This window comes from Ananas comosus, linkage group 8 (genome assembly GCF_001540865.1).
Source record: "Ananas comosus cultivar F153 linkage group 8, ASM154086v1, whole genome shotgun sequence".
Taxonomy (NCBI): Eukaryota; Viridiplantae; Streptophyta; class Magnoliopsida; order Poales; family Bromeliaceae; genus Ananas; species Ananas comosus.
Genome location: NC_033628.1, coordinates 12,359,416 through 12,385,856, shown reverse-complemented (window position 1 = coordinate 12,385,856; position 26,441 = coordinate 12,359,416). Strand labels below are relative to the sequence as shown.

Below are 26,441 nucleotides of genomic sequence, written 5' to 3'. Positions count from 1 at the left end.
TGAAATTATTTTGGTCCAAATCGAGCTTGAACAATTAATTATGCTTTTCATCCAAGGAACTGATGGTTTGAATTTTTCCTAATATATGTTTAACTAATCCTCAAATGCATTATCTCTTTTATAATTTTAAAAGCTTACTTTTTGACTATTGTAGCAAACAAGAGTATTTAATGATTTTTTTTTCTTTGGCTTGTCTATTCAAACCTTTGAATCTGTGAAAGTCCTTTATTAAAGTTTTTTTTTCTGGCGAAAAGGCTTATTTGTCTCTAGCCAAATTGACTAGGATTTGCATTTAGTCTGAAAACCTACTTATTTTCTAATATAAAATTTTGACCATATCTTTGGATCCCAAATCTCTCAATCTGAATAACTGGCTATTAAGGTTACGTAAGCAAATACATAATAACTTATAGGCGTCGAAGCAAGTACATATCATCATTTATACACTTACATATAGCTTAGCTATTATACTTGTAAAAATATCATGCTGATAATTCCAAATTTTCGTGCATTAAATTTCCACCACCATCCACACAGGGCAAATAGGAACATCCCATTAACTATATTAGAGTGAACAGATCTCAATGAGTATCTAATACGTAGAAAAACAATTAATACTAATAAGTCCTCCAATGCGATAATCGCTGGGCTAGTTTAGTGGTTGTTATTTTTATTGTCGTCTTAGGAATTAGAGGCACTTGTGCTTTTCAAGAAAGAGACCGTTTATTTTGATGTAAGTAGAGGGGTGGAACTCAGGGTGCGTTTGGTTCGAGTTATCCTGGCAGGATTACAGACAATCCTGTCAGGATAACTGTGTTTGGTTAATCCGCTATGTAATCTAGTCGTTAATGTAGCATTATAAATCGAGCAGGATTACATCGAAAATATTAACGGAAGGGGGGTCGTGTATCTTGTATTACTGAAACTCGTTAATACTACATATTATGTAAAATGACAATTTTATCCTCCAACAACCCAAAATCTAATTAACAGCATTATTTTCATCTCTCTCTCGCCGTCCCCTGGCCCTCTCTTTCGCACGCTGCTTTCTCTCGCTCTCTCTCTCTCTCTCTCTCGCACGAACACCTATCATCTTCTATTGCGTCGTCCTCCCAAGTAATCATCACGATCTCCTTCCCTCCATTCGTCATTTCCGTAAAAATAATATTCAAATGACCACAACAAGGGCAATTTTGGAAAAAACTCTACTTTTATGTCAGGACTACTAAATTTTATAAACTGAACCAAACATATTAATGCTATAAATACTGTAATCTAGTATTATATTACTGTATTAAACCAAACGCTCTAATGCAGCATTAGTAGTAATCTCACGCCGAAATCCAAAATACCTAGATATATCGAGATACTTCGTAATATTACATAACTCGAACCAAACGGGCCCTCAAGTTTTATTACTTTGGGTATTTGTTCTGATGTAAGTCAAAAATATAATGTAACTCAAGCTACGTTAGACCTCCACTTCACCTATTCTCGATTTTTTTCTTTAAAGTGCCCAACTCGACTTCCGCCACACTCAATCTTCTGTACAAAATTTATTAAATAGTAAAATCTAAACTCTATTTCCTTTATAATGAATTAGAATTATCTTATTTATAATAAATTAAAATTATCTTTAAATAATAATGAAAATTTTAATTATTTAATAGGTTAAATTTTACAGGGATAAATTTACCACTATCTTCTGGAGACAATGAAATCCACTTATTTACATCAAAATAAATAATGGAACTCAAAAAACTAATTTCACCAATACAAACAAAAGAAGTAACTGTATTTAACTTTTAAACTGTACAAATTATGTCAAAATAAACAACAAAAGAATAATTACACTTCATGAAAATTCAAACATTATTGCACTTGAGTTACGTTGGATTTACAGATTCGTTAATCCAAATGCCTCCCCTAAGATGCTCGAGTCTCCAGCTTCTTGAACACTAATAAAATAACATATATCTTAGTAGAAAATTCAAACATCTTTCCTCAATTGCATTTAACTACAAGTATACGTTTTTTGATAAATAGTGTACACCTACTTTTCTATTGCTATTAAAATCGTACTAAAACAGGATGACTACAAGCTTGTTGAACAACTACATATTCGGAGCAACCAAGGAGAGCAAAGTCAACAATAAACTATATATGTGTGGACATGGCACAAAGTTCCTGCTCTCCTTCATCTTTTTTTCTTTTTTCTTTTTTTTAATTCCTCTCTTTATTTTCAACAATCAAGAAAAAGGAGTGTAAATGGAAGAAGAATTAGAAAACAAAAAAAAAAAAAGTGTAAATAGGAGAAAGATTTAGATTTAGTACCCATCATGAGGACACTTCGAGGAATGATCATTATTTAATTGAAGTCAAAAGGTAAAGCTGCGGAGATAGCTGTCGAAGAGTTCACAATGAGAGGAAGGTCAAAAAGAAACCTACACGACATATTGTGATCGTACTTGGTCTTGTTTTTGCTTCACTTTGAACTATAAAAATTGTAATTGGAGAAGTGTAAGAAAATCTATTGAAGGATCCTTCCACCAATTAATATTCATCCGTACGCGTATAGTAAAACATATTCAAAAGAAAAAAACAACAATGATTTTGACTTACATTATTAACTTGGGTCCTCAAAATCGACCATTTAATTAGTTTGTGAACTTAGGTCAAAATTCAAATTCCAAACCAATATATACATAAAAGTCATCAGCTAGATATCATGATATTAGTTTGTGAACTTAGGTCAAAATTCAAATTCCAAACCAGTATATACATAAAAGTCATCAGCTAGATATCATGATATTAATTAGAGTGGATCCCGAGTTTTCTTCGTTTTCATAACTATTAATATTTACGCGGCAATTGTCAAGTCATATAAAGAAAACTACAAATGTTTAAGACAACTTCTGCATCAGTGGTGGAGATCGATATACTATGTTAAACAAGCATGATTATTTTTATTGTATGAATTCTGATTGAATTTAATATGTCATGATCATTTTAATTTATTATATGAATTATGTTTCATTTTAATATATCTCTCTACATATCACTAATATTTTTTGTCATATATATAAAATAACAACATCAAATCAACAAGTTTTTTCTATCCTTCTACCCAAAAAGCTAGGGCGTGAGCCCTTATACTCATGTGAGCCCTTATATTCATAAAAGCGTAAGCAAAAAATTAAAAAAAATTAAATTTTCTATATGGACCATATCTAGTATAGTTAGTTAAGAACTTAATAGTTGGTAATCACACTTCTAAATTCAAAATATAATTATTTTATATTTTTGACCCAATTTATTTTAGAAAAAATAAACTAAATGAGTACATTGGCAACTTTCTCTTCTCTCTTTTTTTTTTTTTTAAGCAGCAACTAATACCCAATCGCGAGGAGCCTGAACTAAATACGGATGTTTAGTTGTTTACCTAGACTTGGACAACACGAGGACTCACACGTGTACGTGTGTAGGTTGAATCTCCCACAAGGGTTAGGTTACACGTACGGGTCCTCCGTTTACACGTGCGGCGAAGAGTAAAAACAAGCGAAACGGTCGCATCTATTAGGAATTAAGCTCACACGATTTCCCGGAATGCGACCAAACTCGCCGCTAATCCTTCGTTTTCATAATCCTGCTTGCGTTCGCAGCATTAATTAGAAGTAGATTGATAGGTCTGTTGATAATTAAACAACTAATATTAATTTTTTTGAAGATTAATTAAGTAACTAAGTGTAGCCTGACCTGTTATTAATTTAAAATCTACCTGCAATCTACTTCTTTCCGGTATCGGAAAGCTCTAGAATCTTGTACATTTTAGGAGCCGTTTGGTTGTATATAGTTGCAACTATACTGTAGTTAACTGTATGTAAATATAAATTTGATGTTTGATTTGATATATTTAACTCTAACCGCTGCAGTAAGAACTGCAGGAAGAGGCCCAACTGCAGCAGTTCGAATTATGCTCAAATTGGCCGCAGTTCCAACTGCAGCAGTTGGAAAGAGTAACTTAAAATAAAAGATATGCTTACCTCCTCAATAGTTTTTAAATAAAAGTTTTTTACATTGAAGGTAATCTCGCCATCATATATATAAAATGATAAAATTTTAAAAATTATCTCTAAACTGGATGCAACCAAATAAATTATTTATACTCATAGCGCGTTCTACTACATTTAACCAAACAAAATTTATATAGTTGTAACTATTATATTTTTAACTACATGCATCTTTAACTACACTGTATTTATAATTATATCTAACTAAACGGTCTCTTAATGGAAAAAATGGTTGTAAATTTGGCGAGTACTGCCATAATTATGTCGGCTATAATATCTAATTTGGACTTACGAGAGTAAAATGCGCCAACAAATTAGTATTCTTTTAAGTACAGCATTCGAATTCGACCATTTATATCCAACAGATTATCTCTGAATGGCTATCTATATTAAATCCGACGATGACGACGAAGTAAGAGGATTTGAGTGTTTTGTTCTAACTTGAATGCGGCGCTAGCTAATCATTCCAAAAATACATACGGATAGAAAGGATGCACCCATCGCACTTAAGAGCTCAGTCAGGATTTCGATTTGGATGTTGAATTTATTGTTGGGTCTCTTACCGTTAGATCTATTGTAGATCAAAATTCTACTTAACCTATTAAGTTCAATTATTCAATTCAACGTATTAATTTTCTGAATTTATTTTATTATTATTACATAGTAGAAAGTAAAATATATTTTAATCTAATAATAAATAGCGAAAATAGCAAGTTGGAATAAGGAATTTCGAACCTCTATTGCGTTGTGATCAGTGTCTTACGTCATAAGAATTTTAAGCTGTACCAAATTCGACGGAACAACCTTCGTTATAAAGAAACCAGCGTCAGCCGACAGCTAGATTGCAGTCATTGCATGCTTCACACCTCTGACATTTTGTTTCAATTTCAAGTCGGATGCTGACCACCAGAACACACCGTCGACCTCCCTACCGAAGCGATTGAACCGAAGCCGAATCCACGTGTCAAGGGCCCGTAGGATCTATATACATCATCGTCGTCAGTGTATTAAATTAATTAGGTAAACCCGCACTCTATATAAGTGGGACGTGGGGGGTGCAGTATAGCGTTTGCAACATTTTACGCTAACATACATACGAGTAGGGTTTTATCTCTCCCTCTTATCGTCCCATATCCATGATCGTCGCCACCGCCCCCGTGTCGGTGTCCCTTCCCTCCTCCTCCTCCTCCTCCTCCTCCTCTCTCGTCCAAAGCTGCTACTCCTCTTCTTCTTCTTCTTTCAATCCCCAGTATCACCACAACCTCAAAGGCACCGTCCCCATCGTCGTCGCGTATTCCTCCTCCTCCTCCTCCTCAGTTACTACGAATGGCACCAAAACCCACCTCTCCAACCTCGACCGCGTCCTCTCCAAACCCTCCCCGACGCCACCTCCTCTGGATCCTCTCCGAACAACCCACGAGGACAACCATGCGTCATCTCCCCCTGCTGATAATGCAAGCAGGGTAGGAGGAGGAGGAGGAGGAGGGGGCGGGGGGATCTTCAACGCGCTGAGCCTGATCCCCTCGGGGCTCTTCCCCCAGCCGTTCAGGCGACAGGCAGGGGACAACGATCAGACGATGTCGCCGCGCAGCCTGAGCCACCTGCAGCGGCTCCTCTCCGAGTCCCCGCGCCCCTCCCCGCGCAGCTCCATCGCCGCCGCGTGGCGCCGCTACCACGGCGCCGAATCCTGGGACGGGCTCCTCGACCCGCTCGACCCCGACCTCCGCCGCGAGCTCCTCCGCTACGGCGACTTCGTCCAATCCGCCTACCGCGCCTTCGAGCACTCCTCCTCCTCCTCCTCTTCCGGCCACCGCCACGTCGTCCTCCCCGACCGGTCCTACCGCGCCACGCGGAGCCTCTTCGCCACCTCCTCCCTCGCCCTCCCGGAGTGGGCCCACACCCACCTCTCCTCCGCGCCCGACTGGCTCACCCAGCGCTCCAGCTGGGTCGGCTTCGTCGCCGTCTGCGACTCCGACCGCGAGATCGCCCGCATGGGCCGCCGCGACATCGCCGTCGTCCTCCGCGGCACCGCCACCTGCCACGAGTGGGCCGAGAACCTCCGCACCTCCCTCGTCCCCCTCCCCGCCGCCGCCGCCGCCGCCGAACCCGACCTCCCCAGGGTGGCGCGCGGCTTCCTCAGCCTGTACGAGACCCCCGGGGAGCGCGTGCCCAGCCTCTCCTCCGCCATCGTCGACGAGGTGCGCCGCCTCCTCCGCCTCTACGAGGGCGAGGAGCTGAGCATCACCGTCGTCGGCCACAGCCTCGGCGGCGCGCTCGCCCTCCTCGCCGCCGACGAGCTCCGCGCCTGCGCCCCGCGCGTGCCCCCCATCGCCGTGCTCTCCTTCGGCGGGCCCAGGGTCGGCGACGCCGCCTTCGCCGACCGCCTCCGGCGCGCCGGCGGTGTCAACGTGCTGCGGGTGGTCAACGCGGGCGACGTGGTGACGCGGGTGCCCGGGGCCTTCGCCTCCGGGCGCGGGTACGAGCACGTGGGCGCGGAGCTGCGGGTGGACAGCCGCGACTCGCCGTGCCTCCGCCCCGACGCCGGCCCCGTCTGCAGCCACGACCTGGAGGCGTACCTGCACCTCGTCGACGGCTTCGCCGGCTCCGGCCGCGACTTCCGCCCCGACGCCAGCCGGAGCGTCGTCCGCCTGCTGCGCCACCAGCGGCCCAGCATCAAGAAGGTCTACGCCAACCGCGCTCTCGCGCTCCGCCTCGACCGGCCCTCCGAAGCTCCGCCCGAACCGTACGGATACGTCGCCAGCCCCTCGTGAAATTTTTTTTAAAATTTTTTATCTTTCCGACAGTTGGATAAAAAATTATACAGTCAATATAATTGCGATCCCTACTAGAATTGAGTAGTGCCTTGGTCCCCACAAAATAACAGATTTAATCTAAAAATTAAAAATAATTAAAAGGACTAATTTAAGAACCTAACAATTAAAAGTATCAGATTTTCTATACCTTCGATAGTATAGTAACTCTACTCATATAATAATATAAGAAAAGGGTCGAGTCCAAATAATATCTCGGGGTAAACATATATTGGTCTTCGCCTTGTAATATGTCTTTTAAAATCATTCATTTATTCATATTTCATTTATTCATATTTAGTGATCGTCAGTTTGATCTTTAAGCTGTAGCTTTCTAAAGGAAAAACAAAAAAAGGGAAAAAGCTGACGATTCACCGAGTTCTATCAAAGCTGTAGCTTTCGTAGAATAGATCAAAAAAAGGGAACGAGTAATGTTTTGCATTTATTAATTGTATATTTGTATATTGCTGTTGCTGTTATTTTTGGGCGCCCGTCTGGTCCACGGAGCAAGAATGGGTTGTGTTTCTTGTGTTAGTCAATATGACTGAGTAAGGTGATGTTTAAATGTAAGACCAAGTTATTTAATGATAGTTTACTCAAGTGTAAAAAATTTGTTTCAGGATTGAATAATTTTTAGTTTAATTTGAATTTTTTAAGTTTTTTATATGTAAAATTTGGTAGGATAACATATTAAAATAATTAACAGGCCGAATATATATATATGATATTTAAATCCAAACATTTGATTATACTCTTTGTCCACCAAATACTACAAATTTCTTAAATATATCAGAAAAAACAAATCAAGTAAAATATTTGTGCATCCAAGTACGTATGACTTAAATAATGAATAAATCTAATGGTAAGAATCACGAAATAATATAAATTCCGCATATCTTACCTAGCTAATTTAAACAAATAGATCTCAAAAAAGATCATTAAATAGAGCTTTACTTTACACTCTTTCTTTCACTAGCTAATTTGTTATTGTTTTTTTTTTTAATTCTGAGTCTTTGAAAGTAGATAGATGTTTGAGATTTGTCAACAAAATTAATTTAATTTTAGTGGGCCAAAATTTACTACTCAACTATTCATCATTTATTTATGTAGGTGGGGTTTGTGTTCTCTCTCTAATCCGTAATAAATTGAGATATTCTGTGCACTCACCCATCTCATATTATGAAACAATAAAATGGTGGAGCATGAACTTCGTCACCATTATATATCGTCCAACAATAACACTACAATAGAATTAAGTTATAGGAACACATGTTTAGAATACTTTTGAGTAAGTATCTCATTTATACTAAAACTTAAAAACACATCTACTCAACCCACCACACCCAGTCCATTTGACCCGATTACAAACGGAAAAGAAAAAAAAAAGAAAAATCAATAACCATCCTTTCTTCTCTCTTCACTCAATCCACTGAAATTCTAGACGAAGAGCCTTTACTGTCGTCCTCCTCCGCCACCGCAGCCAACGAGATAGAGTTTCGGCGGTTGCTAAATGCTTAAATAAGTGTTGGTAAATTAGCAGCACTCTTTTAGATTATAGCGACACTCTTTAACTGTCACTATATACCTAACGACCCCACATATAGCAACACTTTTTACAAGTGTCGGTAATTTTAGCTAGCAGCATTTTTTTGACATGTACCTATATTTAAAAGTGTCGCTATAGACCGTTTTTGTTGTAGTGTAAAAATATATTTAAGTAAATTATTCTCTCGCAGGGATATATAGTGTGATTCACATTCACATGTATTTACGAATTACGAATGCCTCATAAACCCCAGGAAAGCACAAAAAATTATTTATAACATGCAATATATTTTGCATGTTATAAATAATATTTTATAATTTAACAATTACACTAGCTATTACGTTTCTGCTAGGAAAAATGTGTCTCGTCTATGTAATATTTTGCTGATAAGGATTTTGTTAATTTTATCTGTGAAATATTGGTTATTATATAATTATATAATTAAAATACGTATGGTACAAACCTTAATGGTGGGCATTTATAAATATATATTAAAAAAAAATGATGGAATTAGTTTTTAATGTGAGACGGTTTAATTCTCGACTAGTGAAGTTACTTGCGCTTGATACTATAAGGGACAGAAGATTGACAAACTAAAATATTTTAAAATTTTTTCACTTGTCATGAGAAATCAATAAGTACAAATAAAAGATATGAAACAAATATAATAAAATTTATAATTTAGCAAATAAATTACGTACACGCAATAATAATAATAAAAAGGCAATAGAACACTACTCCATACGCGCACCTTAATTGTCTTGCTGATATCGAAAAGGTGAATCTTGATCCCCACTTGTCATTCACCGTCATTGTCAGCGTTGAGTTTTTATTTAATCACGACAATACATATCTTATTTTATTTATTTTTTTATAATATTGATTTATTTAGATGACAAGGAATGTGGACATATTAATTCAGAAATGGACACGTGAGAAGACGAAATATCACGCGGAGATAAAAGATAATAAATTCGATCATTAGGAATTAGAAAGAAGGCAAGGATGGAAGAAGAAGGTAAGGATGAAGAAGACTTTGCAATGCGGCAAAGTTTATGAGAAATAGATAAAAGATAATAAATTCGATCATTAGGAATTAGGAAGAAGGCAAGGATGGAAGAAGAAGGTAAGGATGAAGGAGACTTTGTCATGTGGCAAAATTTATAAGGAATAATGTATAGGTATAGATTTTTGTGCAATAATGTGATGAACGGTGAAACAAAAGTGGATACAAATTAGATCAAGAAAAAAAGTAAAAAAAACAGGAGTACTTTTATCCAATTATAAATCATTATTAACTAGCTTAATAAATGTAATCCGAGCAACTGATGAATAATAACTTTTAAAAAAAAAAATAAAAGTAAACAAAAATATACAAATTTATATTTTTAATTTCCAAACAAATACTTTGGATATAAAGATTGAAAATAATTCATCGTCTTTTTTATACAATTTGATGTTAAAAATTTATTTAAAAAATAACTATGATACTAAGCAAGGCCGTAGTATTTGGGTTTCCTAAGAAAAGCAATTTTTTTTAAAAAAAAACTATTGTCCACTAACTACAATTCATTAATTAATAAGTCGCATATAATTATTCATTAACTATTACCCAATTATTTTAAGAAGAGAATACCCAGAGCAGATAACCTTGCGGAGTGAGGCTCGACGGGCAACACTGTTTGTGTGCTGTGTGGTGGAGACGAGGAAATTGTTGATCACTTATTCATTTGGTGTGTTTTCGCTCGATTTCTTAGGGTGATGGTAGGGTAATCAACCATCAAATGGGGATAACGACGTGCTCTCCCTTTGGGACAGTTTCCTGGCTAGGACGGGCGGGCAACCGTTGCGGTCTCCGCCTTCTGTGTTAGTTGCTAGTTGGTGGGTCATCTGGGAAACAAGAAATGGAGTAATCTTCCGGACGATCACGTTGAACCCGACCCTAGCGGTGTATAGGATCAATCAATTTGAGGACCCAGTGGGAACAATTTTTTTGAGGATTTTTTTTGTCAACTCCTTCGAGGCCTTACTATCTCATTTATGTAGCTTAATTTACTATTCCAATAAATGAAACAGTCAACGTGATACTTTTTTCTTAAAAAAAAAAAAAAAAACTATTACCCAATTATCTATATTTTATTTTAATTATTTCCCACTTCGTCTCTATCCAATCGCAAGAGCCGTGATCACTTCCCCACTCCTCCCACTGCACAGTCTCCACTGCCGCGCTTGTAATCGCCGAGCGATGCGCGATGCGTCACGTCCAAACCCTAGTCTCCCTCCGCCGCCGCCTCCTCCGCCTCTCCTCGAGCGCCATTAGCTCCTCCTCCTCCTCCTCCTCCTCCTCCTCATCTCCTCGTCTCCTTCACCTCGCCATCGCCGGAGCTTCCCGATCCTCCTCCCATGCTCCGATCCCCACAACCACCGCGTCCGCCGTGGGGCCGCAGCTCCGCCACCGCGCGATATTCCGGAGGAGCCTCATACTCCAAACACTCCCCGATCCCGTGAGGATCGAGAAGCTCTCGGATTCGGATTCAGGTGATCTCTTCTTTGCTCTCTCTATCTCCCCCCGTTTTTTCGATCTCGCTAACGAGGTTTCGTGGAGTAGGGATCGTCGAGCTGAAGCTGGAGAGGCCGGAGGCGAAGAACGCGATCGGGAAGGAGATGTTGAACGGACTGAGGCGCGCGCTCGATGTGATCGATGGAGACTCCTCGGCGAATGTGGTGTTGATCTCGAGTTCGGTCCCTAGGGTTTTCTGTGCCGGGGCTGATCTCAAGGTACATCAACACCTCATCTTCAATTCTCTATGTAATCTATATTGGTACTCAGGATCACCCTTCGCTCTGTTCTGGATTGTGAAAAAAATTACTCAATTGAAGAAACTTTGGTGATATATAAATAATTGCCCAATAATATTGAATCTGGTGTCTCTGAACCGCAAGGAACATGGATTGTTATACCAACTGCATGCTATAAGAAGAGTAAGGAACTAATCTCGGAAAGTTTCAGTTAAGATCTGATATTTTAGTCATTTACTCATGACCTGTCATGAATGTCTCATGACCTTTTTGACCTGTTGTGAGTTGCGAAAGTCTCATGGCCTGTTGATAGTAGTGATATAATGGATATGCATCTTTCGACATGGGGTGTATGGCCTCTTGAGCATGAGATGCATATAGGTCGGGTAAGATGTGGATACGGAAATATAGCAGGTTGAATGATTAGAGTGCCCTTATATTTCATCCTTTTCCATTATCATCTAAGATGAATCAACATTTTTCAAGTTTAATTATTAACGTATCATGCACCGAGTTCTATTTTTTCTCAGCTGAACCTAAGCATGCAATACAGTAATTTAAGTATGTTAGAAGTGCTTTCCTTATGTTGGTTGATTTTTTTTCATCCGAACCTGAGCATGCAATCAAGTAATTTAAGTATGTCAGAATTGCTTGCCTTATACTGGTTGATATTCAGATTTTTATTTCTCAAGTGTTTTCTAGATTATGTTATACCCAAGTGTAAGAAGTTATACATTTGTGCTCTTCTTATTATCAGGATTTATATATTGTACTTACAGTCTGATGTTAATCTTGGAATTTCTATTGTAAAATGAGGGTACATTTGCAAGATAGGTGACATGATGCTAGCTCATTATTATCATGTTTATTTGGAGATCATGATAGCTGTATAATCTATATGGCCTAAGACATAGTAGTTATTGCAGTAGTCTTTCTGCGTAAATTGTCAATAGTTTTTACCTTGTTGTATAACAGTAGCTTCGTCCTTCCTGCATGTGGTTTTCTAATTTGCTTATGCATGCCAAATATCTACAATTTGAACAATTTATGGAATAATTTTTGCTTATATATTTATTGGAAATCATCCATGCTACTGGACTTAAATTTTGTGTTCTTATATGACTTTCGCTCTTGGGATTGAACTTAAATATTTATATGTCTCAACATTCGCATAAGTTCGCTGCGGCTGAAAGTGTATTGGCAGGAAAGGAGGCTGATGAATACTTCTGAAGTTCGGCTATTCGTCAATTCTTTAAGGTCAACTTTCTCGTCATTTGAGGTTTGTGTCTTACATGAGTGACATTCTTCTTGTGCAAGTTTGCATGCTGCTTACGTAGAGCCTATTGCAAGTTCACATGCCTTTGATGTACTCTGATCAGCTACTTCTTGTCATAAAAGCATGAATACTGATAATTTCTTCCTGCTCGTTTTCTTCTATGGACTATTTCCTGGTATTCTATTTCACTCCATACACTGTTAGCCTTTCTATGTGTCTTTGTCATTGCTTAAGATGACTAATTAATTAATATGGAATATTTTTTAAGCAGGCTGACAATTACTGTCCTGCTAATTTTCCTCCATTGAATAGATCCCATCATTCACTTTTTTGTTTCGTTTTTTTCTGCACCTTTAGCTTTTCAATGTACTCTTTCATTACATAAGAAATCCTGTTGATCGCCATAGACTATTTCTTTTAATACGTAAGAAATCCTATTGATTGACATAGACTATCTTTTGAGCAGGCACTTTCTATTCCTACAATTGCTGTTATTGAAGGAGCAGCATTGGGTGGTGGGTTAGAATTGGTCCTTTCATGTGACCTTCGTATATGTGGTATATCTTTCAACTGAAGTCCGGTAAATTTTATAGAATTTCAACATATATTGCGCCTGTACTAAATTAATGGCTGTTGATATTTGACTTATGAGCTTCTTTCAACATGCCTTATAGGAGAGAATGCAACATTTAGCTTGCCAGAAACTGGACTTGCCATAATTCCTGGGTAGGTTCTGAAGTGAGTTGTTCTATTGGAAAGAAGGGATTCATTTTTATATGTTTATACATGCCTTGTAGATTGAAGTAATAGTTCTTACTTTTTACTGGCTACTATCGCAAATCTGTGATGCATTCTGAAAATGCTAAGTTCAGTTTCGGATTTCTTCAAAAATGTAAACATGGACTATGTTTGTTTGTTCCCACTTGAAGTGTTACAAATGTTCACCAAGTGCAGAGCTGGTGGGACCCAGCGCCTTCCCAGAATAGTAGGAAGATCTGTTGCCAAGGAGCTGATATTCACCGGTCGTAGGTTTGATGCAATAGAAGCTTTGTCCATGGGTAAAACAAATTATCCCAATCATTTATAATATAACTTTTCTATGTACTTTACCGCTTCTGGAAGTGTCTTCAGCCTTAAGAGATATATTTCATGGCAGGACTGGTCAATTACTGTGTTCCTGCTGGAGAGGCATATCAAAAAGCCCTTCAAATTGCTCGAGAGATAAACCAGAAGGTAGGAAACTTTCACTTTTACTTATTCTAATTTTCTAGTCCCTTCCAAGGTTGTTTATTTGTCGGGAAAACTAACACAATATCCTGAGCTGAGTCTAGTTTAGCTGCCTAATCTTTGCTCTACGCTGATTCTATACAAACAAATATGTTTTCGTTTGATCTCTTTATGTTAGGGTCCTTTAGCTGTAAGAATGGCTAAGAAGGCTATCAACCAAGGGATGGAGGTTGAGATGCCCTCCGCACTCTCAGTAGAGGAAGAATGCTATGAGCAGGTGCTGAACACGGAGGATCGTCTTGAAGGGTTAGCTTCATTTGCTGAGAAGAGGAAGCCGAGGTATACAGGTAAATAGGTCCGCGTATAATACCCCTCCTTCCTTGAGATCCTGATTATACGTGCATTGTCATGCCCTTTTCTTTCCACAGCCTGTCATTCGGGGATATAATTTCTGAAATGTATATTAAGGCCTAATTTTGTAATGTAGTGAATAAAAGTGCTATTTTTACATTTTGAAAGGTCAATAAAGTTTAAAAACACTTTAAATCCTCTCTTATTTTATGCCAGAAAATTAGAGCGACGACTGCCGCCGGAGAAACATGTATTCACTTGCTTTTCTAATAACAATCGTCATCATAATTTTATAATATTGAATAAAAAATTAAGTGTTTTTGAATTGTTTAGTCCATTCAAAACATAAAAATAGCATTTTTAGCCACGTTATTATCAAACTGGATTTAACAAACCCAGCCCGTTGAATTAAATTGGAAATGTAAGGTATAATGAATAAAAATTAAATATCTTAGGCATGATTGCCTTTTATATGTTTGAAGTTCGTTCGAATGTCGCTTGAGAGCAGAAAGAGCACCAAGTGATTGATGCACCAGCATAGCCTCCGACGGCTGTTCGATTTGACTATTGTGTCCAGGTCGTTCACTAATTAAAATTAGTGAGATCAGTTATTTTCAATGTTCTTGTGGTCGTTCATTGCTGCTTCTTTTCTATCATAACAAGAGCAATTTTTTTACAAATCAAGCTCGAGCTAAAACAGTTGACCTAATTAAGATCATCTGACGGTTTTTTGTTTATATGCTTGTTGTCAAGGAATCATCATACGGAGGCTTATGGCAAGTAAGAAATGAAATATTCCCCCGTCTCAAAAAATAAAAAATAAGTTTAAAACATCCTCAACATGGGCCCCGCTCATCTTGTGAAAAAGAATCAGTTGGCTTACTGGAGGTCTACGAAGCAAGCAGCATTCTTTGCTAACATCATTTCTAGCTAATGAATACCACATTCACCACTATACTACAAAAGCTTAAAAGGCAGAATCACCTGTACCGTCTGAGCCAAATTCAGGAGGAAATGTTTAGGAGCACCAACTATTAAGTACAATTTTCTAAAAATAAATCTGAAAATACAGACGATCCCACATTAAGATTGAAAAGGCTTAATTGCAACGGGGAATGCTCTTTTATGTTTTTCAAGGGAATAGTAACAAAGCAGATCTTTCTAACAACTCTGTTATCTGAGTACATCCCTAAAAAACTTTTTAAGCCCTACATGAAGAGAGTTCCTCTGAAACGTTGATGCACATAATCTGTATTAGCCATTAGAAGGTTAATCATTGTTGTGTTTTTACGAGTTTAAAGTCTGCACAGCCAGCATCCGGTGTAACTTACTGGACCCTCAGTTTGTGTGTTAGTAGCTGGATTAACACTTTGCGCACATAATACATCCCCTATTCCTCTTGTGTAGATTAACTTTTAGACTTCTAATTCAGTAGGACAAATAAATGACACAACTTAAAGAGCTAATATCATGATACCTGTACATGCATTGAAACCCATTCTATTGAACCTCTAGTTACTTTAGATACACTATACCATACACAAAAGAAATTACCTCACGAGCTGTATGATAACATTGGCTGGTCCCTGTGAACAAACCTCTTGATGTGGCTCATCCTCTAATAGTGAGGACGTGTCCAATGTTTCTTCCTTGCAATGGTTTTTAACCAATTCAAGGATTTGGCTATAGTCATGAGTTTGCCTTCAGCCTCTCCAAGTTTTCCAGGTGTGCCTTCAACCAAGCATACTCAAACTGAACTCTCTCCATATGAGTCTCTAGCAAGTGCATTTCCTCTTTCAGGAATTTAAATCGCTTCTCCAACCAGACTATGCTCTCTGGACTATCGTAATTACCAAGATTGCTCATATGATTCCCATGTGTAACGAGGTGGACTTTAGGGGATCTAATCAGCAGGATAATAATGCTTATCTGCAATCAGTAGCATAAACAGAGACAGTCGGAAGAGTTCATGCATCAGAAGATTTACCAAAAGACAATTAAAAATATAAAAGCTTTTTTCCTCCTAAAGAGGAGGAATAAACGGATCCACAAGAAACTGTTAGATAATCATTCTTGTGGTCCAGGAGTGATCATGTTGACCTGAACATAACAAAAATAGGAAGACTGCAAAGAGATTTTCAAGCTCAATAGCGTTTTTTCCTCCTCATGGGGAATGAACATCTCCATAAGAAACTGTTTAGATAATTATTCTTTTGGTCCAGAAGTTATCATGGTGACCTGAACATTAAAAAAAAAAAAAAAAAAAAAAAAAAAGGAGCACTACCAAAAGGATTTCAGGCTCAAAAGCATTTGTGTGGCAAGACTCAAGGAAGAAAGCCTGTGCAGCTGTAATCAACATACAGCAATAAAAAAAAGTGCATTTCTAGTTTCCACTGAACTGGCATAATTAATAATGCATGTGAATTGCTCTCAAAACTCAAAGAGATACAAATAGTTTTCTAGTGAAAACTGACAAACTATTTCATATTCAATATATCCAACGATCAGATCGGGAGCAAATTAATACGCACAAATTAACTTTAGTGTAATCATAACAATAAAGACACTAAAATATACAGTCAAGATAACTAAAAATAAAGACAAAAACATACAGCCAAGATAACTAAAACATAGAGCCGAGATGACTGTTTAAATCACTAATATGTAACATACTTGAATTCTAGATCAGAAAACAGATGTAAGAAAACAGCTAAAATGGAACAAAGAAATGGAAAGGAAAAAAGAGAACTTACCTGCATTAGAATAAGGAGTGCAAAAAAAGCTGTTACTAAAATCAGAGGACCGTGACTTGCTTTGGAAGAGGAAAGATATCTGGCCCATATTTCTCCCACAATGGATGCTATATATGAAAAGAATCCCAGATTCTCTTGCACTTGCTTGTCGGTAGATGGAACCCCATTCTTTGCATCAGGAACATCATTAGAAATGCATGAAGGGTTCACCGAAGGATATATCTTCTCTGGAGATCTTTCAACCTTCGAAAGACTTCCTGACTCAGCAGTGCTATATGTGGTTACTCTGTTCTGATTAATAGATCCTGTTGACAAACATATAAAAAGTTCAAATTTATCATTACGAGGAGAGAAAAAAAAAAAGAAGAAAATCAAACTTAGAATAAACAGTCAAGCCTAGTCATGCTGTCATGTTGAATTGCATAATAATCAAAGCCGCAACCTATATTCCACAGTTAGTGGACAAACCTTTTGTTTCACCTATGTTCTTCTTCTTCAATACTTCATGAGCCTGGATAACATAAAATGCTAAGTTAGATTTTTGTCTTTAACATAACATAATGTGAAAGCACACGTAGAAGTCCTTAATAATGTATAGAGGAACCCTACAATCTTGATCCAAATTGCATAAACTTCCCGGCATTCATCTTTTGTTGACTGCTCTATTTTTCCTGTACATTCACATTATATTTATAGGAGATGATAAGCACCGGCAAAACTATGCAGTAAATCAGCAAAAATATAAGGTTAAACAAAAAAATGAATTGCCTCACAAGGATTCCTTTTCCAATGTGAATTCAAATATTTTGTGATGCATGATGAATGCCTCATCAGTTCATCGACGTTACAAAACTGTTGCTCTGTTTTTCCAAAAAAGAAGTGGATTGACTTTTTTACATAAACAAAACTAGAAACCTTTCAAAGCTGCATGAATGAAAGAACATACCTTTAAAAATAGTTTTCTTGGAGAATGCCACATTCGAATAGACCCTGAGAGCGCAACAATTTTGCTCAATCTGCTCAACATCCCATATCCCCTACATATAGTAAAACAAAATATAAACTGTTGATTTATGACCATCAACTGAAAGAATTACTGTCATATAATTCTAAAGGTAATGCAGTATGAAGAGCTTCGTAGCTTAAGCAAAAATCCAAAGCATTAACCTTACATGAGCTACAAAATAAATCATACACCAAGTTAGCCAAATTTAAACTAAATGGTCCATATACTGCATTGTTACCATGCATATTCAGTATCCTGTTGTTTTAGAACAAGTACAACAAAATACAGAATGATGTTCACTGGATAAAGTGTTACTTGGATGGCCATTAAGAAAATTCACTTTAATTTTCAGTTGTTGCTAAGCACATTTTGAATATAATTCAATATCTTCCCCCCTTAGGAAAGCATTGTCCCAAATCTTTTATTTTGTATGTAGAGAACTTGAAAGGTTAACATGACATGTTTCAAGTTCTCTAAGAAAGGAATGCCATACTGTAGTAGTTTTTTTATAAGCAAAATATGAAGTTTAAAACCGAGAAAAACGATGAACATTGGAATGGAGGGAGATGACTAAGATAAAGGCCAGGACCGTTAGAGGCCAAAGGGAAAGGAAGTTTGAATCTTGATATCACAAACTTTCAGCAAAAATAAAAAAAGTCCAGTATACTTTTAGAAAGTGGTAGGTAGGGGAATAGAGGGGATATAGGAGCAAATCTAGAATGTGGGGAATTCTCACCCAAATTTGTCCTCTACCCAAAATATCCCAATGGTCAGTTCTGTACTTAACAGCAGTATTTGGATGAGGTATCAAACAACCCAGAAAAAAGGTAAATTCCTGGAATTCAACTTTTCAGGATTATAAATTACATGTTTATGGTTGGAGTAATGCAATTTACATGGATGATCATATATTCTCTATTTCCATCCGAACACAATTGGAATAACCACTTCAACTGGTGTTCTTATGAATGGTATTTATCCCTACCCTTCTAACACAAATTCACTAACCAAACACTGCCTTAAAGATGGTGGCTAATTCCAACCTAAAGCAACAACTCCGGAAACAATTTCACATAGAATAATTTATCCTGCCAGATGGCTACTACAGTTACTACCACAGCAACTCTTCAACTGTCCCTCTTGAGACTCATTACCATTACAACCCAAAATAGTGTAAAAAATGAAAAAATATTTACAAAAAAAAAATGAGCTACAACAATTTCAGGAAACGTATCAAATATTTTTCATTATTTGATAATACTCAAAAGAAATTTCCATAGCTTAAGCGACTCAAAGAAAGAACCATAATTATCACAATGTTTCCTTAAAATAAGTAAACATATAGGTCCGGTTCCTCTGTTCGACGAAATGCTATGAATGAAGAAGCATGAATGTTACAAAATCCGCTACATGAACCAGTTCCTAGTCCAATTTGCATAATGGCAATGATAATGAAAAACTATAACTAGCAATCACCACTTTGTTCACGAAAAGTGAATATCTAATATTTACCAAACATGAGTTTAAATGCCACACCTCAACACAAAAGTGATCAGAATAAGGCGCGTCGCTAATTTGCTGAGATGTCACGATTACAATGTGGCTGGCAGAAGACAAAGCATGTAGATGTCAAGAGATTAAGTTCACGATCATTGAAGTGTAAGAAAAATTATAGGTTCACATATACAATTAATACCATCATGATTTCTGTGGTCTTATAAAATGTGCACAGGCAGCTGAAAACACAGGTAATAGATAAAGAAACACAAATATATTCAGTATCTTAAGCAATTATTTAAGTGACAAGTAAATACTGTAAAGTTGAAGAAAAGCATAACCTTTGGTTGCTTCTGTACTAATACAAACTCAAAAATGAGGTATAGATTAAAATAGCAAAAGCAAGTAGAAGAAAGAAATACTCAATCTTGCTTGCATCTGCAATTAGTATTTGTTAAAGGAGCTCTTGCCATATTACTGCAGGGAGCTTAAAAAACTTTCAACAAATTGGCAGGGGTACCAAACAAACAACAAAGATAGAAAGACAAAAATATCTGCTGCATACAGTTCTAAATATTCCCAACAAACAACCTTGCATTGAAACCTTCTGCTAATAATACACTGATATAATGTGTGTTCCCACAATGCAAAACCCATAGAATTTTTTAAGATGAATAGGAGAATGTTAAATATAAAATAAAGTAATAACTCTATGCAAAACCCATAGAATTTTTTAGGATGAATAGGAGAATGTTAAATATGTCGATAAGCAACAATTCTATAAACAATCATCAAAACCATCAGTCACCAGGAACTCTTTAAGCTAAACTGCTGCATAAACTATCACCATTACTTAGGTGAGCTTCTAGCAGAAAGCCAAAAAGAGAAGCACTGACAGCTCGGACATGATCAAAATGAAAGGTTGGGGGAAAAAAAGAACAAGTTATAATGAATTTAAAGAAGATTATCTTCTTATTGTTTCAAACCAAGCTTCCCCAGGTCTCTGCTTCTCCTAAGCCCTATGTCCGAACAAACCACTTATGACTTGATTGTTAAGGGATTATGACAAACAAAAGGGATCATACAAGTAAACGTCACATGGTAATATATTTGCAAGTTCGTTAGAACTATAAGGAATCAAGACCTAGGATGTTAAGTAGATAGAAATGAATGACTAGCTAAGATTTTATCATCTAAGAGAACAAAGCCACATCCAGTACCTAAGGTGAAGTAAGACTCAATTAGTTAAACCAATTCAATGAAACAGAATAATGGGAACAATATTCTTATGAATATCATAAGAAACTAAATCAATCAAACAAGTTCAATAAATATAAACACTATAAATCATGCCAATATGCAGCAGAAAATGCCAAACTGCCAAAATGTATGAAGAAAGCTTCCCAGCAGAAGCATGATACTTCAGCGAGTTTTCATTTCCTCGTAAAAGCTCATACCATTTGTAGGATTGCAAACAATATCTCATTAACGCAGAACATGCTTTTTAAGGTAAAGATGATAAAAATATGCCACGAAATAATAATAGAGGCTACCTGTTCCTATACACATGACATTTCTGAAGCTCCTGACAGTTACCAAATTTTGCACCTTAAATATAATGAAACAAAATTAAACAGATATTACATAAAAGTAAATAATGTCAAAATGTAAAATAATACCATATATAGTAATATAGTAAATCCAGCAGATCTTTTTTTACCAAGATATATTTTAATTGGATGCAGAAATGATACATCACGAACATATCCAAACTGCTCGTCCTGACGCCATGGAGTGCAGCGAAATTCTAGAAGTTAAAATGGAACGGCAGTAGGATAAAAGGTTAATTTCAAAATCAGGCTAGACTCATGAAAGAGGCAGAGCTAACAGGGAAAAAACAACTCAAGCAGAAAAAATTACCTTTGTCGCCGCATCTTTTGTGGTAGTCATCAAGAAAGTTAACAGACTCATCAGAGAGAAATAGATTAAAGAAATCTTCCATGCGGACCTATTATTTATTTGGCATTCAGTAATGCACTAACTATAAATAGCCCAACCAAAAGGCACAAATAAAAAGTTACATCACCGGAAACTTTGCCTCTGCAACCAACGTGAAACACTCAGGCACTGCAAAGTAGAAGGCATAAGTTTCAATCTCCTTTCTACTTTATGTGCAGTTGGCAAAAGTTAAAAGGCATGCAGTAAAGCAAACTAGACCAAGCACTAACCATCAGGAACATCACTATCTTCAAGCCGCCAAGTGGCAGGACTTAGAGGAGATGAGCCTTCAGTAGTTTCTTCCTTCCCATTCTCCAGGACTTCCACAACCTTTTTGCTTACATCGCTGTCACTATTACCATCTGCCAGAGATTTACATTCGGAAATATCTGCATCCTTATACCTGAATCAAAGAGATGTAAGACCTCAACAGAATAATAAGTTAGAACCACGTCTCCTGTAATTTACAAGAACAACCTGTATGAGGATGATGGAGCATCCTCAAGTTGTTTAGATTCTTTTGCTCCTTCCAATAATATACTTGCATTTTCAAGAGACTCTTGACTGCTTCCGTCCAACTTTGATTCCTGGAGCAGAAATTAATCACTAGCACACACTGCATTCACTGCATCTTGCAAAAAAGGGGGAAAACAAACACACAAGCATGTATGAAAAGGATAACCTGGACACTATATCTACACATAAAACCCTCTGCTGTAGCATCTTCAAATTGTACAGAATTTGTGTTTCTATTAGTAGCAGAAAGTAACAAAACCAACCCCCTCCAAAGGGATGTAACAATGGCTAGAGCAACTAAAACATAATTGGACAATGTCACAAGATCAAAGAGCAAGGAAAACTCAAATCAGCACATTATACATGTTAGTTGGAAATGCACAATGCTATCCAGAACATATAAAGAAAATGAGAATGGAACTCTGTTAAGTATAGTTTGCATATAATGTATAAAATTCAACCATTCCTGCTACTATGAGTAGCATAATAGGTAAGAAACAGTCAATCATTTAGGGAAAAAGAAAAGTCTAAACTGTTCAGAATGAAAACTTATTCACAAAGTAATAAATGGACTGGAAAAAAAAATTAATACAAGTATAAAAGAGCTTATCAGCAGATTTCCAGCTTATCTCAGACCTAACATGTAAGACATTGAAAAGCCAATTCACCCCAAAAGAAAACACATTAGTCATGTTAAAATGATTAGTTGATACAGCGCTATCTTGCAGAAAGGACCCAAAGCATGGGAAGTATGGGGCTGTTTAGGTGGATCACAAGCATGAAGATAAAAGAGTATAACTTGTCCAACACTATATGGGCTTCCTACAGTCATCACCAGAAGTTCTCTAAAGTCACACTATCATGACTTGGATCTTTTTAATCCATAAAAGTGGAGGTTGTGACTAGCAGTTCAAAACAGCTTGACAGTTCTCATATAATGAAACCAAAAAATAAAAAACAGTTACACGATGCATTAATTTTTAATAAATGAGTAAATGACACAAAATTATTAGTATTTGAGGCCGAACCTACTGCAAAACTATGAGAAGCTTTAGAGCTCTCAGCTGATTGAACACAAGAAGCATTAGAAACCTTTGAAGGGTCATCAATTAATATGGGGAATGCTCACCTGGCGATCAAGGAAGTTTCTAGCATTACTGCCATGTTGCGACCAATTATCCACTATGAGACGATAAGCTTCATCACGTGACAAGAAAGATCCAAAAAAGTGCTGCCATTGATGTTTGATGACAACAATTTGAAGCACATCATCAGTCAAATATCAATGAAATTTATATTCTTTCAGAAGAAAATTTACTAATTTAGTAACCCAAGTGTTTCTAGAAAAGTGTAGAATAACTTTTGACCAAATTTTCAATAAAGTTTCATCTGCAGAGGCAACCAAAATAACCAAGGAACAAATCCGTGATGGTAGAGTAACAAAGCTTCCTTACCTTCTTCCCTCCAGCAACAATTTCTATGGCATTAGGAAAAATTGCAGCTGTCTTTGCTTTACGGACACAACTGACTTCATTAAAAGGAATTGTTTTCTGCAACAACGGATAAAAGTTAGAACATCACTTTCTATTAATCCATACTGCCCTAATCAGCAGATAAAGTAAAGAATGAAAATGTAAAGCAACAGGTGAGTTGAGCTAGAATACTTCCAAAAGCACCAAAGAGGTGGTGCTTTTGAGTTTTTAGCCTTTAGATGAAGAAATATAAGGTTGGGATGATGGTAGTAGGTGGTGGTAGGTGGAATAGTGTTTGATTCAAAGGCTAGTAATAATCAAGGAGTAGATCCAAGGGCTAAAAACTTAGAAGCACCAAGGAGGTGGTGCTTCTAAAAGTATTTTAGCTCAATTCGCAACAGGTAACCTCAACAAAAAGCAGAATGTAGTACGTCACGATGGATGTAACAGAAAAGACTAAGTTCAAAAATAGAGCATTTCTACAATTTGTACAAATAGAAGAATTAATGATATCAAAATGTTATGAGGGTTTAATAGCTTTTTGCTATTGGGAAAACAAGATAATTATCTCATACTACTAGAATTACACCTTTGAAGCCAGTAGAGGAATTCCATTCATCGAACAAGGACATATCAACTGTTGTTGCATTGTTAGAAAGGTTAAAAATAGAATACGGTCACACATCAAAGCTGTATATTTATATAAACCGAAAACATATGCTAATACTTTTGGACTGCTCCGTCACGATTACAATCACATGAGAAAGCTCAAAACTTGAGAAGAAATTTCAGTGTACACTAATATACTCCATAAGGACTGCTGATAGAATAGAATACTTTATTCTGAAAAATGTGAAATACAATCAGATTTTGTATGTGAGGAAATAGAGATTGACAGATTCATTCAATACCTTTGTCTCAAACCCAAAAATGTTCGAGTAGAAGCAGATGTGATGAATAAACAAATACATATGACCCTGCAAGACAGAAGGCAAATAATAGGCAATAAAACTCACAGAAACATAAATATCAGAATACAATTTTCACTTTGAAAATAAAATATTGCAAAGGAAATGGTACAATGTTTCTCAGTTTTTGCTAAATAGTCCACATGCAACAATTATACGACATTAGTTGAATAATTATTTGTGTACAATGAGAACCAAAAAAGCACTAAAAGTTGGCAGAATACGAAATGTGTTTACAGAAATTAAAAATATTCATCAAGTCAACCATTAACGAATAAGTACCTGAAGAAGGATATTTTCTTGGAGAGCGCAGTTGAAGTCTTGAACAAGGACCTTCCAAGAAAATGATGATTAGAAACTTCTTCAAAACATTTTTTTATCTACAAAAGCACATGAATCATCCAAACTAATGCACCACAAGACCGATAATTGTGCAACATGAAATAGGGACGGAAAAATGCAAAAAGCAGCTAGATGCAAAGCATCCATAATGAAAGTTATTTTATTCCTTTTCACAGGACTATTCAATTTTCACGGAAACTTGTCTATTGCCGCTAGTTGCCGTTGGCTTCCATCATCCTAAACGAATGTAGGGAAGAACTTGCCAAATATATTAATGGGAAAAAAAAGATTCAATAATGAATTAAGTGCAATCGAAAAAAAAAAAAGTTTAAGAAATCAAAATAATATGGAATCAAATATTTTAACCAACTGTGAATAAATATCATCTTGATTTCTCCAGTAACAGCATTATGGTTCTAAAGCAATCAAGAAGACAACCTTGGGGTACTCCTTTATATTTCTCCTGTTAATACATATCCAACTTAAAAAAACTAGGTGAAAGAACATAATACACATCAATCGAACTATTAAGCTAGCGTTGCGTCACATCAATCAAAATATTAAATATGTTACCAAACTATAAAGTAAATATTATCTGTTTCTAAAGCAATCAAGAAGATCATCTTGGAGTACTCCTCTAACTACTATTCAGATTTCTCCCAGTACCTTTTTCAAACTAAAATAACAACATGCAACAACAGTTAATGTTATCATTAATCAGAACCGAAACAATTAAATCGCTAGTGAAGTTCACTACAAGAGAGCGAAGCCCAATTGCGTCGACTTAAACCCTAGTGCGGACACACACTAACCTCATCAGTGGGGAGGCGAAAGAGAAAACGATACTCTTCGCTTCGATTCGAGAACCCTAGAGCCTGCAAATTGAGATCGATTAATAAGAATTCCCCTCAAAACTCGATCGAATTCGAACAAGAAAGAGACGAAAGAATCAGGATTCAGAGGAATACCAAGATATCCACATCCCTGCGATCAGAGGCGTCGCCGGAGTAGACGGAGGAGCCCTCGGACGCGGCGTCGGCGTCGGGTTTCGCCGCCCTGGGAGGCGAGTAGCGGAGCGGCGACTCCACCAGCGCCTCCGTCTTCTCCCTCGCCGGCGAGGCCATGGCCATTGGATCGAGATCCAAACCGCTAGGGTTTGGATCGCGAGGACGGGGACGGGGACGGGGACGGGGACGGGGATGGGTGATGCGATCTACGGTTGTTGGGGTGTGTTTAAATAGTGCGGTGGGTTTTGTTCTGTGCTCTCGCGATGCGGACACACTGGGGAAAGGACTGGGGAGTGCAAGAAAGAAACGGATCAGCGGATTTTATGGAGGTGCGAAAAGCGCATGCGGACGCGTACTATCCGCTATTCGACACCGTATTGCATCGACGGTGGGGATTCGTCGAGGGGTGGATTTTGGACGGTGGATTGCGCGCTTGAATGAGTCCGCAGATTTCACCGACCATCACCTTGTGGGACCCGCCTCCGTCGCCTTCTATTTTCTTCGTGCCGTTGAAGGACCTACATGGAGTGAATCCCGGTTTAAGATATACTGCGGTTTGGGTACGTGGCGTTCTCCTATTGGTTCAAAATTATTTTGGTGATCCATCCAAGATTCCAAATCAAGTTGGTTTAAACAGGAAAGAACTTTGCCCCCTAATCGGGCAAGTTCCTGTGCCTCAAACTATTGTTTTTTTTTTTTGAAAAAAAAATATAAAAATACTCTTCCAGCTTTAATATTTTGGCAAAAAATTCTTAAAATTTATGTAATTTTATAAAGAATAATTTAACAGATTCTTCTCCTCA

The 26,441-nt window shown here is 37.3% G+C and overlaps 3 protein-coding genes across 4 annotated transcripts; 2 read left to right on the top strand and 1 right to left on the bottom strand.

Annotated features, from left to right (window-relative positions):
* LOC109714670 (phospholipase A1-Ibeta2, chloroplastic) lies at positions 5,546 to 6,841 on the top strand. The gene has a single exon (XM_020239366.1). It carries the CDS (start codon positions 5,648 to 5,650, stop codon positions 6,839 to 6,841), a length of 1,194 nt encoding a protein of 397 aa, XP_020094955.1. The 5' UTR covers positions 5,546 to 5,647.
* LOC109713756 (probable enoyl-CoA hydratase 2, mitochondrial) lies at positions 10,583 to 14,552 on the top strand. Of its 2 annotated transcripts, none has more exons than XM_020237942.1 (8): positions 10,583 to 10,964; positions 11,035 to 11,204; positions 12,430 to 12,504; positions 12,968 to 13,058; positions 13,176 to 13,227; positions 13,456 to 13,559; positions 13,658 to 13,734; positions 13,917 to 14,058. In XM_020237942.1, exons 1-8 carry the CDS (start codon positions 10,679 to 10,681, stop codon positions 13,920 to 13,922), a joined length of 861 nt encoding a protein of 286 aa, XP_020093531.1. In that variant the 5' UTR covers positions 10,583 to 10,678; the 3' UTR covers positions 13,923 to 14,058. The 2 variants fall into 2 exon arrangements, with proteins under 2 accessions (XP_020093531.1, XP_020093530.1); XM_020237941.1 differs by having other exon boundaries at positions 10,585 to 10,964; positions 13,907 to 14,552.
* LOC109713755 (protein VASCULAR ASSOCIATED DEATH 1, chloroplastic) lies at positions 15,097 to 25,919 on the bottom strand. Its single transcript, XM_020237940.1, has 18 exons — positions 25,600 to 25,919; positions 25,444 to 25,506; positions 24,572 to 24,622; positions 24,233 to 24,298; positions 23,304 to 23,399; positions 22,979 to 23,080; positions 21,811 to 21,920; positions 21,564 to 21,736; positions 21,422 to 21,462; positions 21,256 to 21,343; positions 21,056 to 21,142; positions 20,889 to 20,943; positions 19,375 to 19,441; positions 17,779 to 17,869; positions 17,442 to 17,503; positions 17,301 to 17,343; positions 16,833 to 17,137; positions 15,097 to 16,008 (listed from the first exon to the last, which is right to left on the bottom strand). The coding sequence occupies exons 1-18, from the start codon at positions 25,759 to 25,761 to the stop codon at positions 15,769 to 15,771; spliced, it is 1,902 nt and encodes a 633-aa protein (XP_020093529.1). The 5' UTR covers positions 25,762 to 25,919; the 3' UTR covers positions 15,097 to 15,768.